This window comes from Lepus europaeus, chromosome 1, assembly GCF_033115175.1.
Source record: "Lepus europaeus isolate LE1 chromosome 1, mLepTim1.pri, whole genome shotgun sequence".
Lineage (NCBI taxonomy): Eukaryota > Metazoa > Chordata > Mammalia > Lagomorpha > Leporidae > Lepus > Lepus europaeus.
Genome location: NC_084827.1, coordinates 101,304,293 through 101,323,810, shown reverse-complemented (window position 1 = coordinate 101,323,810; position 19,518 = coordinate 101,304,293). Strand labels below are relative to the sequence as shown.

The following is a 19,518-nucleotide window of genomic DNA, read 5'->3' as shown; positions in this document are numbered from 1 at the left end:
TCTTGAGTTTGAGAATTTTTAAATTTTTGTCCTTTAGTCTGTAATACAGTAGTTTTCTGTCGAGTCCTAAAATGTGTCTTTTAGGTCTTTCATTAAGTGTGTTTGTGAGATTTGTCCGTATTATTACGTAAAGTATGTCTCATTACTATAGGAATCCACTACGTGAGTATAATGTCTGTATTCAGTCGCTGTTGATGGGAATTATTGACTTACTTTCTGCATATGCTTTTTTGTGGACATGGTATGCATTTCTGTTGGGTATACTCTGGGACTGGATACATAAATTATTTTCTAGAGAGTTTGAATCACTGCGGTTCTACCAGCCGTGTGAAAAATTCTCATTGATCCATAGCCTTGCTTACTATTTAGTATTGTGCTATTCATTTTTTAAAAAGATTTGAAAGAGTTACAGAGATAGGTGTCTTCTATCCACTGGTTCACTCCCCACATGGCCGGAGCTGCGCCGATCCGAAGCCAGGAGCCTCTTCCTGGTCTCCCATGTGGGTGCAGGGGCCCAAGGGCTTGAGCCATCTTCTACTGCCTTCCCAGGCCATAGCAGAGAGCTGGATCGGAAGTGGTGCCTCTGGGTCTTAAACTCACTGTGTCACAGCACCGGCCCCTGTGCCATTCATTTTTAACCATTCTGGTATAACCCATTTATTTTCATTGAAATAACTGTCGATTCAACATGCAGTTGTAAGAAACAATAATAGACATACCTTCCATACTTTGCCTGGTTTCCTCTGCGCCCAAGTGTTTTTCAGAATTACACTGCATCACAATCATGATGTTCACGTTGATAGGCTCCATGATCTCATTTAGATCTGCCCAGTTTTCCTTGTTTTTATTTGTGTGCATGAAGTTGGACAGTTATATCTCATTTGGAATTTCTATATTCACCATTGCAGTCAAGACTTAGCAGTTTCCAAACCGCAGGGTTGTCCCTGTGGCTTTTTTTTGTTTGTTTGTTTTTCAAACCACATTCCACTCATCTGTCCACTTCTGAGATCTTGTTACTTTAAGAATGTTACATGAACTGAATCATGCAGTAAAATAACCGTTTGGGTGTTTTTCCCTGCTTAGCATAATTCATGGGGATTCATTACCCAATTCATTTTTAACCTTTCTGTGAGAATTGTAGTTGTGTTAATTTAACACCTAATCCTATCTTCAAACAGAATTGAACAAATTTATATTGTGATTATTGATACATTTAAGCTAATTCCTGCCAGCCCAGGGTCCTAGTTTGCTGCTTCCCTCTCTGTAGAGTTCCAAAGGCGTACTTCCAAGAACTGTTTATGTATGTCAATTTCTATTCATCTTTTAATTCGTGAAAGCAGCATGTGCGTGGTACAAAATAGTCCAGTGGTGGAGAACACGGAGCCTTTGCACTGGGCAGCAGTTGCTGGCAGAGCTTAGTTGTACCATTCCAGGTATTTGTGTTTGTAACATTGCTCACCAACACATGGGGCGGGCTGCATACATTTTAAAAGTGGTTTTCATTGACTCAGCAGTGGTGCCCCAGAGCACGCTCTTTCATTTTCTCATGCAGGATAGGACTTCATGGCATTGAGCCTGAATCCTGTTGAAAGCTCTTACCACTTAGTGCCAACTTGATAGAAATGGGTGTACATGTTACTGTTGGGTCACTTCCATATCCCAATAAACATTTATTGTCTTCATTATGTTTACCCTTCACTCTTTGAAAAAATTGCCATGGTCATTTCTGTCCATTCAACCCCCCAGAGAAATTTTCTAAGTTTCATTAAAAAAATCTGACTAGAATAACAGAAAACCTAAAACATAAATGTCTATGAGGGGGAGGTGAGGAGCAGAAATGACAGCTTTGCATCAGGCAGGTATTCCCCCTGTCTGTCCTTTATTCCTTTTGAGGCTAATTGGAACATTTAAAGGGGTGTTAACTCATTTGCATAGCTTTTTACAAAAGAAGTGATTAAAATTAGAGAACAACTAACCCAAAAGAGAGGGAGAAAGACCCAAATCAAAAAAATCAGAGATGAATAAAGGAGATGTAATGACAAGTACTGCAGAACTAAAAAGAATCACCAGGAATTGCAACAGAGTGTTGTATGCCAACAAATTGGGAAAGCTAGAAGAAATGGACAGATTCCTGGACGCATAGAGTCTACCAAAATTGAGTCGTGAAGACAGAAGGAAACCTTAACAGACCAGTAACCAAGACAGAGATTGAATCTGTAATAAAGACCCTCCCTAAACAGAAAATCCCAGGACTGGATGGATTCACTGCTGAATTCTACCAGACCTTTAAAGAAGAACTAATTCCAATTCTTCTTAAGCTATTCAAAACAATTGAAAGGGAGAGAAGCCTCCCAAACTCCTTCTGTGAGGTCAGCATCACCTTAATTCCTAAACCAGAAAAAGGTAGAACAGAGAAGGAGAACTGTAGACCAATATCCCCGATAAACACAGATGCCAAAATCCTCAGTAAAGTATGAGCTAATCAAATCCAACAACACATCAGAAAGATCATTCACCTGGACCAAGTGGGATTTTTTCCTGATATGCAGGGATGTTTCAGCATACAATAATTGATAAATGTGATATCACATTAACAATTAAAGAATAAAAACCATACAATTTTCTCAATAGATGCAGAGAAAGAATTTGATACAATACAACATCCTTTCATAAATGAAAACCTTGAACAAATTGTATAGAGGAATGTTCCTTCAATACCCAATTTATGACAAACCCATGGCCAGCATATTATTGAATGAGAAAAAGTTTAGAAGCCTTCCCACTAAGATCTGGAGCCCACTCTCACCACTGCTATTCGGTATAGTCCTGGAAGTTTTAGCCACAGCCTTTAGCAAGAAAAAGAAATCAAAGGGATACAAATTGGGAAGGAGGATGTCAAACTGTCCCTAGTTGTGATTCTATGTATAGGGGATCCAGAGACTCCACTGAGAGACGATTTGGGAAAAAAAACACACACAAAAATCAATAGTGTTTGTATACATGGACAATGCCATGGCTGAGAAAGAACTTCTAGAAACAATCCCATTCACAGTAGCTACAAAAAGAATCAAATACCTTGGAATATATATATATATATTTTTTTTGACAGGCAGAGTGGACAGTGAGAGAGAGACAGAGAGAAAGGTCTTCCTTTTTTTGCCGTTGGTTCACCCTCCAATGGCCGCCACGGTAGCGCGCTGCGGCCAGCGCACCGCGCTGATCCGATGGCAGGAGCCAGGTGCTTCTCCTGGTCTCCCATGGGGTGCAGGACCCAAGGACTTGGGCCATCCTCCACTGCACTCCCTGGCCACAGCAGAGAGCTGGCCTGGAAGAGGGGCAACCGGGACTAGAACCCGGTGTGCCGGCGCCGCAAGGCAGAGGATTAGCCTGTTGAGCCACGGCGCCGGCCCTTGGAATATATTTTAACCAGAGATGTCAAAGATCTCTACAATGAAAATTACAAAACATTAAAGAAATAGAAGACACAGATTCACTGTGATCCCAATCAAAATAGCAAAGCCATTTTTCTCAGATCTAGAAAGAACTATGCTAAAAATTCATATGGAAACACCAGAGACCCTAAATAGCCAAAGCAATTTTAACAAAAACAAAGTCTGAGGCATCACAATTAGGGCAGTTATCAAAACAGTCTGGACTCAAACAAAAATGGACATGTAGACCAGTGGAACAGAATACAAACCTCAGAAATCAATCCACATATCTACAATAAACTAATATTTGATGGAGTTAAAGTAAATCCTTGGAGAAAGGACAGTCCATTCTACAAATCATGCTGGGAAAATTGGATCTCCATGTGTAGAAGTATGAAAGAAGATCCCTACTTTATACCTTATAAAAAAAGCAACTCAAAATAGACCAAGGACCTAAATCTGTGACCTGATAACATCAAATTACTAGAGGAAAACACTGGAGAAACTCTGTAAGACGTTGGCATAGGCAGACTTCTTAGAAAAACCCCAGAAACACAGGCAGTAAAAGCAAAAATAGACTAATGGGATTATACCAAGCTATGAAACTTCTGCATTACAAAGGAAACACTCAAAGTGAAGAGGCAACTGACAGAATAGGAGAAAATATTTGCAGGCTGTGCAACTGATAAGGTATTAATATCTAGAATCTCTAAAGAGCTCAAGAAACTCCAGCAACAACAAAATAATCCAGTTAATAAATGGGCAAGGGACTTGAATAAGCATTTTTCCGTAGAGGAAATTCAAATGGCCAGCAGACACATGAAAAAATGCTCAGGATAACTAGCCATCAGGGAAAAGCAAATCAAAACTACAATGAGATTTCACCTCACCCCAGTTAGAATGGCATTCATACAGAAATCCGCAAATGTTGGTGAGGATGTGGGGAAAAAGGTGCCCTAATCCACTGTTGGTGGGAGTGTAAACTGGTAAAGCCACTATGGAAGACCGTATGGAGATACTTCTGAAATCTGAATATAGCCCTACCATATGACCCAGCCTTCCCATTCTTGGGAATTTACCCAAGGGAAATGAAGTCAGTATATGAAAGAGTTACCTGTACCCACAAGTTTATTGTAGCTTAATTGACAATAGCTAAGATACAGAATCAACCATATGTCCATCAACTGATGACTGGATAAAGAAATTATGGTATATTTACACTATGGGATGTTACTTAGCTGTAAAAAAATGAAATCCTGGCTTTTGCAACAAAATAGATGTACCTGGAAACCACTGTACTTAGTGAAATAAGCCAGTCCCAAAAAGACAAATATGTTTTCCCTGATCTGTGGTCACTAATAGAGTAAAAAATATATATATATATGAATAAAATTGACATTTTGAAATTTGGTTATGTTTTATAGCCCTTTTCTGTACTATTGAGGGATAGTGGTTTTTTTTTTTTTTCCTTCTATTTGTTGAATACTTAGTGGAGGGTTAGGCTCATGAGTATAAAATAGACAAGAAGTAGGTCATTCTAAAAATTTTTTAAGAAGGAGGAAGGGGCCAGTGCTGTGGCATAGTAGGTTAAGCTTCCACCTGTGTCACTAGCATCCTTGCGTCCTGGCTGCTCCTGTTCTGATCCAGCTCTCTGTTTTTGGCCTGGGAAAGCAGTGGACAATGGCCCAAGTGTTTGGGCCCCTGCACCCACATGAGAGACCTGGGGGAAGCTCCTGGCTTTAGATTGCCCAGCTCTTGCCATTGCAGCCATTTGGGGAATGAACCAGTGGATGAAATTCTCTAACTCTGCCTCTCCACTAAATAAATAAATAAAAGAGGGAGAATAGAATGAGATGTATTTTTCATAGATACAGATTTAGGAACATAGTGATACATGAAATTTGTTTACCTTTTATAAATTGAAAAAAATTCCATGTACACATTTATAATTCATGCCATAAAAACTAGACCTGCCCATTTTTTTTTTTTTTTTACAAAGGCTTCCTAGGGTTTTGTCTTTTTTTAAGATTTATTTATTTGAAAGTCAGAGTTATGCAGAGAGAGGTCTTCCATCTGATGGTTCATTCCCCAATTGGCCGCTGTCATTTCCAGAAGTCCTGCACAGCGTGTAGGTTAAGAGCACAGGCCCTAGAGCCAGACTGCTTGGGTTGAAATCACAGCTCTGTCCGTGTGACGCTGGGAGGTTATTGAGGCCATGCCCCAGTTTCCTCATCTGTAAGGCAGGGAGAAACAGTGTTACCTGTGTCATAGGTTGCTGTGCAGGGCAAGTGAGTTAAGTAACAGTGCCTTCTAAGATTACGCAGTGAGCAATGGGATATTGTATATTACATATTTGCATTTCATAGTATATTGGTTGGGCCTATTCATTTCATTTTTTGAGGGTCCTGGGATCCTAAACCTGCTCCTTGCTGTCTTTTTGTCTTGGGCTCCACTGCAGGATGAGCTGAGTGGTTGTGGTGGGAGAGAGGGCGTCACCGCGCTGGGGTGTGCCCTTACTCGGTCTACTTGTTTTCCTGAACAGAATTAGTAAATAAGTAGAGTCCTGACCAATGAGCTAATAGCTTATCCTTCAGCGGTCACTGAAGCCACTTAAATAATGCGTTTTTAATTTATTTGTAGGTAAAATGTTACAAGAAATTTTTTTTGTTTACTTTGCTTTATTTTGCCTTATAAAAAGAAGACTGAGGCAATGAATAAATTTTGTATTATGACTTAGTATTCTGTCAGAATTTACTCATCTGAGTTTTCAAACTGAATTATAGAATAAAGTTATCGGAACATACCCACTTAAATCACTTAGGAACTTCTTAAATATTATTTTACTGCTATAGCTCTTGTCAAACTATATGGATTTTACAATTTTAAAATTAGTAAAAACACAAACATTACTGAATTTATTTTTTCCTTCCTGGTGACTTTGTTTAATCTTAGCTATTAATAGTAGCAGTACATTTCTTAATTGTGGTTTCTTTTCTAAACTTCATATATCAGAAAGGTTCTGGTGGTCTCACCTGGTGCTTTGGGATGGTATCTGAATGTAACACAGTAGCACTGCAGACCCACTCAGATTCTGTTTGTCACTGTTGAAAGACTGATCAACCATGGCCAGGATAACCGAGCTCCCTATAGTAAGAAACCTGTACCACTCCCCAGAATGAACAATTTTGCATTTCCGTCACTGTTACACTCTGACAAAGAAAAAGTGTTCCTTTAAGAGAATTCAGCCATAGGTGACAAACATCATGTAATACAACTTTAACAAATGGAGAATAGATAATATAAAAATTTGAGTAAGCTTACTGATTAACTGTAAATAAAAGCTTACTTTACACACTGGAGAGAAAAAATTATTACCTTATTTAAATGTTACTCATAAAGGAACAGTAAACAATGATATTCTCGATCCCTTTCTTTTAGAAGATAGCCACTAAGTAAAAACCACAAACCTAAGCATTAAAAGCAGTGTAGGAAGCCAGCTCTCATGGCAGAAACCTTTTATCTGCCAATCTGATAAACACTACAGGGAAAGGCATTGAGCTAGTGAAGCAGAACTGGCCTCTGCGTAATCTATCCTCCAGCAAGACCCCTGCCGCTCAGAGAAGGTTCACCTGGACAGTGGACATCAGACCCAAGCTTTTTTTTTTTTTTTTAAAGATTAAAAGTGGATGCTATTTAATACCTGAGGCAACCATTGCTGGTCCTGGCACTGCAAACACAGCTACAGCTTTCACAAACCTGAAGTTATAGCAAATTTAGATCTGAGCATGGTTCTCCGTCCAAAATAGATCAGAGTACACAAAACGTTTATAAAACATCAAATTTTGAACCTTCAAAATAAAAAGTACACCTTCTTTGTGAACACCTGTGAAACATTCATATATATCAACCATACTTAGGGACATCACGACCCAAAGTAACAGGAACAGCATTATGTCACCTCAACGGAAAGTCACCACGTTAGGAACAATAAAGGGCCCTTGCACTGTGAAAGTGAAAAACATGCTCTTATCAGACTTATCTGGCCTGATGGCAAATGAATTAGCTGCCATCGAACTCAACAGTGTTTCCCACAGCAATACTAAATGAACATCATTCATCAGGAAAAAGCCAGCCTGTGTAAGATTGGGGTTCAGTATACTCAGCTTTTTATAAATAAAATTGAGCACCTTTACCTACTCAAATTGTTCTTACAACTCCACAATAAGAAATAATCCAATTAAGAATATGCAAATAATTTTTTTCAAAAGAACTTCCTCCAAGGAACATGTACAAATGACCAATAAGCACTCTAAAAAGATGCACAGTATCATTAGGGAAATACAAATCAATAACACAGTAAGAAACCATGTCACATCCACTAAGATGGCTGGAATCAAAAGTTGAAAAATGAATGTTGGTAAGGATGTGCTGAAATTGGAACCTTCCTATGTGAGAGAATGAAATGGTGTGGCTGTTATACTGCAGTTTGGAGTTCTTCCGAGTTAAACAGTTAGCATGCGACTCAACAATCCTACCTCAGGATAAACCAGAGATGTTCATAAAGTTGTGCAACAAGAGCAGCATTATTGGTAATTGTCAAAAAGGAGAAAAAATGGAAATGTCCATCAACCGATGAGTGGATAAATTAAATGTGGTGTAGGCACAATGGAATACTTTTTGGCCATAAAAAGGAACAAATACGTGCTGAAAGTATGGACAAACCTTGAAAACATAATGGTAGGTCAAAGCAGCTGGATACCAAATTCTATGATTCCACTAATACGAAGTGTCCCAAAGAGGCAGATTTATTGAGAAGGAAAGTAGATCCGTGGTTGCCAGAGGGTGGGAGAGTGATGAGCACAGGATTGCTTTGCTGAGTAATGAGACAATTCTGAAATTAAATGGTGATGGTTGCACAGCTCTGGGAAATAAACCAAGAGTCACTAATTTTACTATAAAAGTAGGTATCAAAACAGAGCAAAACGACACAGCTGCATCTGCAGAAAGCACCATCTCTAGGACTGAGGGAACACAGAGCAGCTGAGGTTATGAGAACTCATTTGGGCCCAGAGCCAGCACTCAGGCCCGAGAGGAGGCAGCGAGCTGGTGCTCACTTTAAGGGGCCAGATACAGCAGATTTGGGAAGCCCACACAAGTGTTCTTACCGAATGAATGGCCATGGACAGGAGCCTGCACCCTGGTTTCCAGTCTTCCTCTGGAGCGCCCATTGCTGGCTCTAATTAAGGAGGTGGATGCCCAAGCAGGTGCATGGTCTACAGGGTGCAGATTCAGCATGCCGAATCCTCCTCAGCCCTTAGGCTCATCTCCTCAAATGCCAAGAAACCTAAATAGAAATTGATGGAAATTTTCCTGCTATGTGTATGTGTTTGGTTCAAAAGCTAATGAAAGTGTTACCACTGAAGTCAGAAACACACAAGGTTGCTCAGCTCTCTCTGCTATTTGAGATATTAGCCAAGAAAATTAGAGACCTTCTCAAAAGGTAAAGAAGAGGGGGAGGGGAAGCCCTTTCTGTAGGACAATGGTGTTGTGGTGTAGCCAGTCAAGCTGTGCCACCGGCTTCCTGTATTCGAGCATTGGTTGGAGTCCTAGCTGCTCTGCTTCCGACCCAACTTCTGGCTAATGCTCCCTGGAAGCAGCAGATGATGGCTCAAGCACGGGGCCCCTGCCACCCAGAGAGTCCCCGGATAGAGTTCTCCGCTCCTGGCTTCAGCCTGGCCAAGACCTGGTTGTTGCAGCCATTTGGGGAGATGGAAGCTGTCACTCCCTTGCTGTTGCTTTGCCTTTCAAATATATAAGTAAACCCTTCCAAGGCCTAATGAGACAATTTACAGTAACAAACTAGAAGCCTACACATACACATTCAAAATTGACCAAATACATGAAGAAAGCTTTAAACTGCCCTCGTAACGTTTCCATGCGTAAATGGAAAGCACAGCACGCCACTGGACTGGAAGCGGTGAGGCGGGTTTTGTCCAGTTTCTTGAGATGTACCATCCACACAGATGCTGTAATACTCCCAGAGACACAGGAAGGTGCCCTCCAGGTCCCCTTTCCGAGACCTGGCAGCGACAACCCAGGAAAGAGCAGCAAGGCAGGCCCCTCGCCCTCCCAGAGAGCAGAACGTGTGCGTGAAAATGGAGTCCTGGCATGTGAACAGGCCAGTGGAACCAAGTTTAAGAAGCCCAGACTTTGATCCAAGGGCACTTGGAAATTTAGCGAAAGATCATACATTCTAAGTTGATGGTAAAAAGTAAGTAGTTTTAAACAAGTGGTATTCTGACAGCTAACAGCCATCTGGAAAAGGATAAAAGTGAATCTCTCATACAGTACATTCTAATTCCAGAAGCCCAGAAGTTTAAATAAAGAAACTTTAAATTCCATTAGAAGTTTAGGTGAATTCCTTGATGAAATTGGGGGGGGGGGGGAGCTTTCCTAAACAAGACTCAAGGGGAAAATCCATAAAGTATTGATTTTCCACATACATCAAATTTTCCCAAGGACAGGACTGCCTGATAGCAAACTGGGCAAAAAAAAAAAAAAAAAAGCACGAAGAGTCAGTTCATAGGAAAAGAGAGAAGCAGCTGGCGCAGTAAGTGTTCTGTCCGCGGCACGCCACTGCTCACCCACAGACGGACGAACATCCGAGAGTTTGCAGCACCTCCTGTTACTGATGCTGTAGGGAAAACAGCTGTTCTCATGGACACTGCTGGTCTGAGTGAAAACCAATAACTTTCCTGTGGAAGGAAGCTGGTGTTAGCTAGCAAATCAGTAAACGTATACAGTTAGTCCCCCTTCTTGAATGCTCCCAGATTGTTCAGACACCCAAGTGACAGAGGCACAGAACTGTTCATAAAAGGCCCAATCGGGAAACCACCAGGTGTCTGTGGGAACATCTCTGTACAGTGTCACGGAGACCCCTGCCTCCCACACAGAGGTGCAGAGTGGTGTGTGCGCTGCAGCTGGTGCAAGTGTACGACTGCGCACTAAGGGTGTGTACATGCATTCGCTTAGATTTTCCAAAAAACTCAGAGGTTACAAACATGGATGTCATTACCTGTATCGGAAGAGAGGGAACAAGGACTGGACAGCAATAAAACAAACTCTTCTAAATGTACCTTGTTTTATCGTTTTTACTTTGAAACACAACATTTCAAATAGATTCCTGTAGTTGGAGGCAGCTAGATGATAAAATCACAGGGAAGTCTTAGGTCCCTTCAGTATTGTTAGCAATGTTCTGTCATGATCTTGGAACACTCATAGGCGCTGGAGACGAAAGCTCCTCAGTTAGTGCATAAACGTAGTTAGAAACCAAGATTTTCATCTTCATGGCTACAAAATGCAGTGGAGTAAAAATTCCAATCTGTTTGTGTTTTGTAAATAATTTTCCAAGAACACGGTGTTAATAAAGCTCGGCCACTCTAAGTCCCTGTGCTGCAAGTCCTTGGCAGGGCAAGTTCCGTCATCTCTGGTGGCCACGTCCCTGACTGCCGGCGTGGGAAGCTCTGCTGAGCAACTCCTGAGGCTCGGCGTCCTCTCGCGTGGTGTTCACACACAGCTCACAGCTGTGAGGGGGCGGTTAGCGTCACTGCCACTGCCCAGCTCTTCTCTGCCTGCTTCTGAATTTTTGACAGGATTCCGAGTTGTAGTGTTCAGATAATGTAGTAAGAGTGTAGACTGACACCATTCTAGGTAATGGGTGCTTCGCAGAGCACAGTCCAATCTTACCGTAACTCAGATGGTAGGAATTTGAGTGGCAGAGATGTTCCGTATTCACTTTAGTTATCCTAATTTCTCTTTCCTACCTCACGAATAACCTGTTGGTTTCTTTTAGATGGCTATTCATACGAAAAGGAAGCAATGGAAAATTGGATCAGCAAAAAGAAACGTACAAGTCCCATGACAAATCTTGTTCTTTCTTCAGTGGTACTGACCCCAAACCGGACTCTGAAAATGGCCATCAATCGATGGCTAGAGACACATCAAAAATAAAGTTGTTTCTCTTGGATTGCTTGTATTTCTCAGTGAGCTCATTTGAATGATTCAAGGGTAATTTTACTTACAAGACAATATTAAAGACCAAAAGTGAAAGAGAAAGGTTAACTTACCTTGAAAATCGTTAATTTTTATTCTTTAAAATATGTGGACTAACTTCCACATCTTAACATCATTTCTGTTTTTACTCTAAAAACATCTGTACTAGTAAAAATGGTATAGAAATAAAGTTCTATTTCATCTTTAAGTTGCAGTGTCCAAATTTATTGTTAGGTTTAGGTCATATCCCAAAGTAACTAAAGATTGGAATACTCTAGAATATGTGACATATTTACATACTAGTTAATACCCATTCATTTGGTAATTCTTTAAGATATTTTAAAAAGACTGCAGCAAAATAATTATAGATGGTCCAGTTGAGCAAATTACTTCGGACCTTGTCTGATAAGCATTTTTGTTGGATTTTTAATTGCAGGATGGTACCTTTCCCTCATTGTCCAAACCTAGGTACAAATTAGGTTGTGTAAATAGTCAGGAATAAGTTGACTTTGCTGAGATGCAGAAAGGGATTGACCACTACGAGCACTGGCATGTCACGTTACCCAGAGAACTCTGCAAACAAGTACCCGAAATCCACCTGCTGTCTGAGGACGGATGGAGGTGACCTGGCGTGCAGCAGAGTCTAGAGTGGGTTCACTACATGATTCATGAGCCAGAGCCGCATATTCTTCTCTTCAGACGACCTCTTCCAAAAGATCAACAGAAATGAAGTGTGCCCGGAGATCGTCAGCTCTTCCCAAGTTCATGTGTATGTGTACAGAAGGGAGTAGTCAGTGAATACTTGAGGCGTGCACACATCTTCATCCATGCCTGTGCATGCTGTATTCTTCACAGCAGCAGAGCTCAGTTAATGCAGCTGCAAGCAGGAAGGTGTTTCCTCTGGCCGGTGTCTCAGATGTAAGTGCTTGTTTGACTTCCCTGTTTTGTTAAATAAAGTTTGTATGTTGTATTTGAAAAAACAAAACCAGTCCTCACATACAATTCAAACTAGGGTGACCAGACCAGGGTATTTTTACACAACAGCTTTGATATTTATTACAACGCCCTGACAATGCACCGAGAAGAAACTGTACAGCTGAGGAAGTTAAGGTTGTACTGACTCCTCACATGGCTGTTCTGAGCTGTGCTGCAGTGCCCTGCCCCTCAGCTGTTGTTTGGTTTTGATGAACAGATTTAATTCCCAAAGGAGGATGCTGGTTTTACGTAAGTCACTATCACTGCAAGAATAAAAAAAAAAAAAAAAAAAGTTATTTTTGTAGACATGCTAAAGAAAGTACTTTGTGGGACCAGTGTTGTAGTGTAGCAGGTAAAGCCACAGTCTGCAGTGCCGGCATCACACAGGGGTGCCGGTTCAAGTCCCAGCTGCTCCACTTCTGATCCAGCTCTCTGCTATGGCCTGGGAAAGCACAAGATGGCCCACGTCCTTGGGCCCCTGCACCCACGGAGACCTGGAAGAAGCTCCTAGCTCCCGGCTTTGGATCAGCCCCGCCCCAGCCATTGCAGCCATTTGGGGAGTGAACCAGCAGATCAAAGACTTCTTTCTCTCTGCCTCTGCCTGTCAAATAAATAAATCTTTAAAAGAAAAAAAAAAAAAAAAAAACTTTGCTTTTCTGTTTCACCAGGAAAGTTTCCTGTAAAATAAAATGAGAAAACTTAGATGCCAATAACTTACCAAACCCAAGGACCTGTTTTCCACAACACAGACAAATTACAAACACATCTGTACTGCAAATGCATCAAAACGGGGCAGGCCTTTAGCCTGGTGGGTAAGACGCTGCCACATGGCACACGGGAGTACTGGGCTCAGCCCCGGGCGGCAGCTCCCTGCTAATGCAGGCCCTGGGAGGCAGAGGTGATAGCTAAGTAGCCGAGTCCCTGCCACCCATGTGGGAGACCCAGCTCCCAGCTTTGGTCCTCCTGCATCGCCCTGCCCCCACCACTGCAGGCATTTTGAAGCATGAATCTGCAGATAGGACCTGTCTCTCCACCTCAAATAAGTTGGAAGAAGAATAAAAAATATATATGTATACCTTCGATCAAAATAAAAACGTCATGTTTAATACTGATACACTGGCTGCTGTACAGGAAATCAGTGACGAGAATTATCTATTAGCTGATAACAGTTTTTCCTCCCTGCCCCATTTTTTGTTTTTAATAATAATTTCACTGTATGGCTTTAAAGTGAGACTGAAAATACTTAACACTCGCTAGCAATAGTCAGTAGACAGTAACCTAAAGTAATCTTGGGTTTAAGATTCCAAATTAGAACTTTCGTGATACCAACAGTTTGCTGTTTGCTCCCCTTCACACAACTTTGAAACCTGTCAGCACAGACAAGTACACGCTTTTAACCTCCAGATAACACGAACAGGCCGGGAACAAGCCCTCCGCAGAGTTTGGGGCTGCCAGTCTTAGTCCTGGTATTGAAGATGCACTGTTGCCAGTAAAAAGAGATGTCAGAAATGACAGACTGCTCTCCTTCGTGCTTCCCATGTAAGGCAAAGAGACCGATTTGACCATGAGTATTCTGGAGTTTCTGAAGATGTCACTCTTGTTCTGAAAGCACAACGTGAAGCCAGATACACTTTTGGTAGTATTAATACAAAATATGCTTTCACTCTTTTCTTGAGGGTAACATGGATTAAAGCAAGGCAAACAGCTGGCACCAGGGTATTTTTCTACTTAACTGTCAAATCAGTTGATACAGAACCAATTCTATTAACAGTCTTTATTCTGGATGGAAAAGTACAGTAGTTGTGCAGAAACAAAACTACGTAACAAAAGAGTAAGACTTTCACAAATATTAAGGAAAACAATAAATAAGCCACAGTAATAGCAGACCTCACGGAAAGCTCGTAAAAAAGGGGCCGGCCACTGTCCGCAGCACGCTGTACACGGGGCCGGGAGGCACGCCACAGTGCTGCCGTGTGAACCGCGATGCTGCCCTCAGGAACGTCACCGCGACGATGCATTAAAACATTCTGCAAATATAGAACTTCCTTCTCCCTGGTTCTAGAAAATAAACTTCACATCCCAACATAGAAAACAAATACTCTCCCACCTCTTTCAAACTAGCATTTTTAACATCCTCCAATAACACCCATTTTCATAGAAAAATACCTTTAAACCAAGGTTCATTCCTGTACCTTAACTTTACAAGTGGATAATACATCAGGTTGGACTTGCGTAGCACCTCAGAGGTGTTCGTATAATGAGATAAAGTGCCTTACTGGTACACTGCTAGCATGCCCGAATGCCATTCAGTGCAGTCCCAGCACGGGGGAAGCTGACAGAGAACATGCAGATGTGTGACTGGGGCTCTGTTTGTAAATGAACTGCCTTGAAATCCTTCTATTTACAAGTCTGGAGAAAACTGGGCTACTTCATATAAATGGCATGTACCCATAAAGGAATGATTGTACGATAAAGCAGGAGCAATGACCAGCCATACCTTTTAAGTGTCCAGATTTACTGCTGTCCTTAGAGGACCGTGGAAGGCTTGCTCCAGGAGCACTGTCATTGTCCCCAGTGGTTCTGGAGCCAGGCGAGAGCTCGTCTCCAAGTGCCAGAGAACACTGCCTGGCATTGCCGCAGGCCCCAGCTTGCTCACCAGTCCCGATTCCAAATAGCTTCTGTACTGTTCCCAATATCCAGAACACCTTGAGGCACAAATACAGCTTCAAAAAAGGTGCTCTAAGTATCTTATGAAGACCCATAGGATGGAAATAAGTGTACAATCCTCTTAAAGGAATTGCTATCAAGGGATCAATACTTGTATGTTCTCATATTTTGCTTTTAAAAAAAGCAAAAAAACAAAAAAACCCAACCCTACTATGTTTACAGTCATATTTAGCTAGAAATCACTCAGGTCCTAGTTTTATGCTCTTACATGTATAAATAAAATCGGGATCTGACTCAGTGGACTGCAACTTGAAAATTCTTTTTCAGAAGACTTTACGTGGACTTTACACCATGAGTTACACCTACCCTTCTCTGTCAGTGGGCATTTGTATTCTCTAAGCAAATACTGATTTTGCCACATAGCAAAAGCTACGAGAAAAGTGATTAAAACCAAATCATTTCAGGAGAAAAGCACGAGTTAATATCTGCTTGGCTGTCTTATATTTTGAAGTTGATAGGTACAGCTAATTATTATTTTCGATTCCGTTTCTTGTTCTTATTTAAGGTGGCTTCTAGCTCTTTATAAGTTTTATTCCATATTTTTAAATATATCAATAACATTAGATTCACCCCAGAGGAAGAAAGGGAAAAAATACAGCTAAAAAGGTGGGTGTGTGTGTTAAATGAAAGAGCCCACGGGATGCTCCGTCCCCAGGCGCACGCCGCCCTCCAGGTGCGGCGCGGGCTCACACGTTGGACTCTATGAACGATCGCTTCGGCTTGCCCGAGGGCAAGTGGCTCCGGTGCACCTCGCCGCCAGCGTGAGGCTGCGGCTTCACCAGGCCTTCGTGATACAGGTGAGAGACGCCCTTGGCGACCCTGCTGTCCTGACAGGGGGCCTCTTCCAGCTGCTTCCCCTGCGCCCCGTTGCGGACGCTGCCACCCATGGGGCAGGCTTTGGCTTGGTTAGCGTAGGTGCCTCCGGGCTTGAGCGGGGGCTTCTCAGAGTTCGAGGCCTGCAGGCCAGCTGCAGGGGCCGGGCCCGGCAGGAGCCCCTCGGTGCCCTGGCAGTGCCAGGTGCGGTGCGTGGGGTGGCTCTGCGGCTGGAACCGGGCCGTCTTGTCCATGATGCCCATGAACGGGGTGTTGCGGGGCCTGTGCTCCGCCGTGCCACCAAGGACCTGGTGGCCAGCCTTGTCTTTCATCCGCGCGTCTGCACCTTGGACCTTGAAGCCGTCGGAGAAGCTGCTGCTTGACGTCAAACTGCTGGTTGAACTTGACATCTTTATGCTGCTGCAGGGAGACCCCGAAGAGCCGGAACTGGCCAGGGAGGCCGCGTCCACAGCCCCCGGGGCTTTCACCTGGCCGGGCAGCTGAGCGTGGTGGCTGGGGCCACGCCGTTCCCCTCCGTGGCTACAGCCCGCGCCCGCGTGGACGAGGCCTGCTCCCTCCACATGCTGGCCTCTGCCCGCCGTGGCCGCAGGGATCCGAGGGGGCATGGGACTCGGCGGAGGGTTCTGGGGCACGGCCCTCGCTCCCGGGCTGGGTGCCGGCCGCGGGCTCGTCTTCACGATCTGCGCCTGTTTGCTGGGCTGCAGGATGAGCCCTGGCTGGGCCACAGGCTCCCGCAGGGGCTTGCCCACAGCGGCCCTGCTCTGGGGCGAGCTGGGCCGGCCTTTGGACTGCAGCCCTTCTTGAAGGTTCCGGATGTAGGGCGACGGCTGGCACCTGGGCGGCGGGGAGACGGGCTCCTCCGGGGGAGACGTTTCTTCCTCTTCCACCTCCTCTAGATCGAAGCGGTCGTCGAGGCCTGCGGCCGGGACCTCCTCTTCATTGTCGGAGTCGTTGTGAGGAGCCGGCGGCGGGCCCGGCTGTTTCTGCTGCTGGCTCCTCTGTAGCTGCTTGCACTCCTCTTCCACGCGGGCCAGGAGCCGCTTGATTTCCTGATTGCTGGGACAGAGCTTCACAGCCTCCTGCAAGTCCGCCAGTGCTGCCAGGAACTGCCTATGGCAAGCATAGGAGACAGAATGACATGCCACGTGTGAACATGCTCCCAGTGCCACTCTGCGGGCCACAGCTACAGTCGGCGGCAGGGACCCACTTCCTTAGCCCGGAGTTCCTCAGCTGGGCCGCTGCAACCCCACCCACACCTGTGTGCCACCTGGGCACTGGGCACCCTAACTCAAGTATCACCTACAAGCCCCCCTTTCCGCTTCACTCCCCAGGTGGGCAGCTCCACTGAAATGTGGACACTGGGGGCTTTATTTTGCCATAAGTCTCAACCAGGCGTGGGGCGGTGGCGTTACTGTGGGGTCAGGAGCAATCACATCAGCCTTGCTGCTCAGAGCCACCCGCTGGCTTTTGGAAGCTATTTGGCAACAAAAGGCACATGAGGCAGCCCAGGAGCCCATATGGAGCAGGTGTGATCCTGTAGGGAAGGCTGCCCGACCCCTGGAAATAAGCCCGCCGGTACCTGCTGTTTCTCTTCGCCCTCGCCCTGGCATAGAAGGCTTCATGGGACTTGGGTTTCAATTCGAGGGCCTTGGAAGCAAACTCTTCTGCCATGCCGAAGTCCTGGTGTCAAGACGTAAACACAGGCATCAGAAGCAACCAGTACCCCGCCAGGCAGCCGCTGCTCTGGGACTCTGCTCTAAAGGAGAACGGGTGTGGGAGCAGCCAGGGGCTGACGCCAGGGAAGGCTTCTGTTCAGCTTGCTTTACTGCACAGTTAGGATCTTGTTGCAGCTTATGGATGCACCCAAGAGCAGAACCCCACAGAGAAGCAAGAGAGATGGTCCCGGGGAGCGAGCACAGTCTAGGCACAGCACACAGAAGGTGGGAGAGGGCGGCCTGGCCTGGCCAGCAGGGGGAGGCAGCACAAGGGTGCAGAGCTGGTGGGGGAGGAGAGTGGGAAAAAGGAGGAAGAAGGCAGCACAGGGGCAAACCCATTTAGAAGGCAACCTTGGGTGGGCCACTGCTTCTTGCAGGCAGACATTCGGGGCCGGCAGCTGGTGACCCCTGCTCCAAACAGAGTGCAGGCAGTCTGCACCTGCTTCTTCTCATGGAGGCAGCAGGAATTAAACCCCAGTGCACGCCAGCAACGTGGGGCGAGGTGGGTGTCACCACGCCCACCAGCAGCTGGCACCCAGGAGAGGCAGCTCGGCAGGAGCTCCGGATGTGGCCTGCACAGGGGCCAGCGAGCAGGCGGAGTGGGGTGGAGGAACAACGGGTCCAGCTTACGTTCGTTTTCCTTCGGCAGCGCGACAGGTTGAGATAGAGGGAAACCCTCAGCTCGTTGAACGGCCTCATGTCCTCTCCGAGCCCGTCTCGGGGGAACTTCCTTAGGGCGTACTGGTACCTCTGCGCCGCCTCCTTCATCTTCCCTTTCTAGAGGGGTTCAGAGTCACAGACAGGGAAGGGGCGCTTTTTCAGGGTCTAGAATAGGAGTAGGTGCCCGCTGACCCGGGGCAGGGCTCTCCCCCGCCCACCCCCACCAGGGAAGGCTGCCAGCCGCCACACATAGGGCCCCGCCGCCGCTGTGACACAAGGCCAGGTGGAGCAGGGCAGGATGTGGGACGGCAGGCGCCAGCCGGCTGCCAGGTGGATGGAGGCCTTAAAGCAGCAGATTAGCTTCTCTGTTACGTGCTTCCGACAATTGTTTCAGGAACGTGTTTCATCTGAGGATATTTTAATGCCCAGCAGCACAGAAATCAGGGTGGGGTAGGGGAGTGAGGCCGTTCCTAAGGCAGTATGTGGATGAGCCTAGAACCTGCTGCAGAATAATAATTTTTCTTTTCAGAGTGAGGACAGCATGGTCTTCAAAATCAGAATAGCACCACACCCTGCTTTCAAGGCTACAAAAATCCCGGTGCTCAGCCAGGCCCACCGCGCAGCGGGAAGCAGCCTGTGGAAAATGGCCGGACCAGCAGATGTAATTGCCAACCAGAATCCATATGAAAGCCACTTCAAAGCCACACAGCACAGTCTGAACTCAGCTTCAAACTGATTCCAAGCCGGGACTCCCACTGGGTTCCACGCTCTGCCCATTTATTTGTTACTATTAAATAAATGAAAAGGGAAAAACCTAGCAGCTCCAGCGGAAAGGATTAAAAGGGTTACCATATAGTGTTTTTTTCCCCTCCTAATTTTTAAATTCTAAATAATCACAGACCCAGAAGGAATAGTGATCTGTGTGAATAGCACCCAATCTATCTACACCAGCGCTGCAGGCCCTGTCTAGCCTGCCACCGGAGTTTCCTACTACAGTTTCACTGGGATACAGCCACATCTGTCCACTCGTGTGCCTGCTTTTGTGCCCCTTCCGCTGAGCAGAGAGCCGTGACAGAGACCACGTTGTCTGCGAAGTCTGAAATGTCCCCTGGCTGGTTCTGATC

The 19,518-nt window shown here is 45.0% G+C and overlaps 2 protein-coding genes across 15 annotated transcripts in view; one reads left to right on the top strand and one right to left on the bottom strand.

The window, feature by feature from the left end:
• The window catches only part of WDSUB1 (WD repeat, sterile alpha motif and U-box domain containing 1), a 55,145-nt gene extending 43,598 nt beyond the window's left edge, over window positions 1–11,547 (top strand). Inside the window, exon 11 of the mRNA XM_062187111.1 lies at window positions 11,284–11,547. Within this exon, the coding sequence (XP_062043095.1) occupies window positions 11,284–11,441 (158 nt within the window). The 3' untranslated portion in view covers window positions 11,442–11,547. The remainder of the gene's footprint in view (window positions 1–11,283) is intronic.
• A 130-nt stretch (window positions 11,548–11,677) lies between these two features.
• The window catches only part of TANC1 (tetratricopeptide repeat, ankyrin repeat and coiled-coil containing 1), a 342,597-nt gene continuing 334,756 nt past the window's right edge, over window positions 11,678–19,518 (bottom strand). For all 14 annotated transcript variants that reach the window (XM_062187057.1, XM_062187068.1, XM_062187098.1 and 11 more), the window contains 3 exons: window positions 18,365–18,511; window positions 17,599–17,699; window positions 11,678–17,129 (listed from right to left, as the gene is read on the bottom strand). In XM_062187057.1, coding sequence (XP_062043041.1) covers window positions 15,872–17,129; window positions 17,599–17,699; window positions 18,365–18,511 — 1,506 coding nt within the window. In that variant the 3' untranslated portion in view covers window positions 11,678–15,871. The remainder of the gene's footprint in view (window positions 17,130–17,598; window positions 17,700–18,364; window positions 18,512–19,518) is intronic.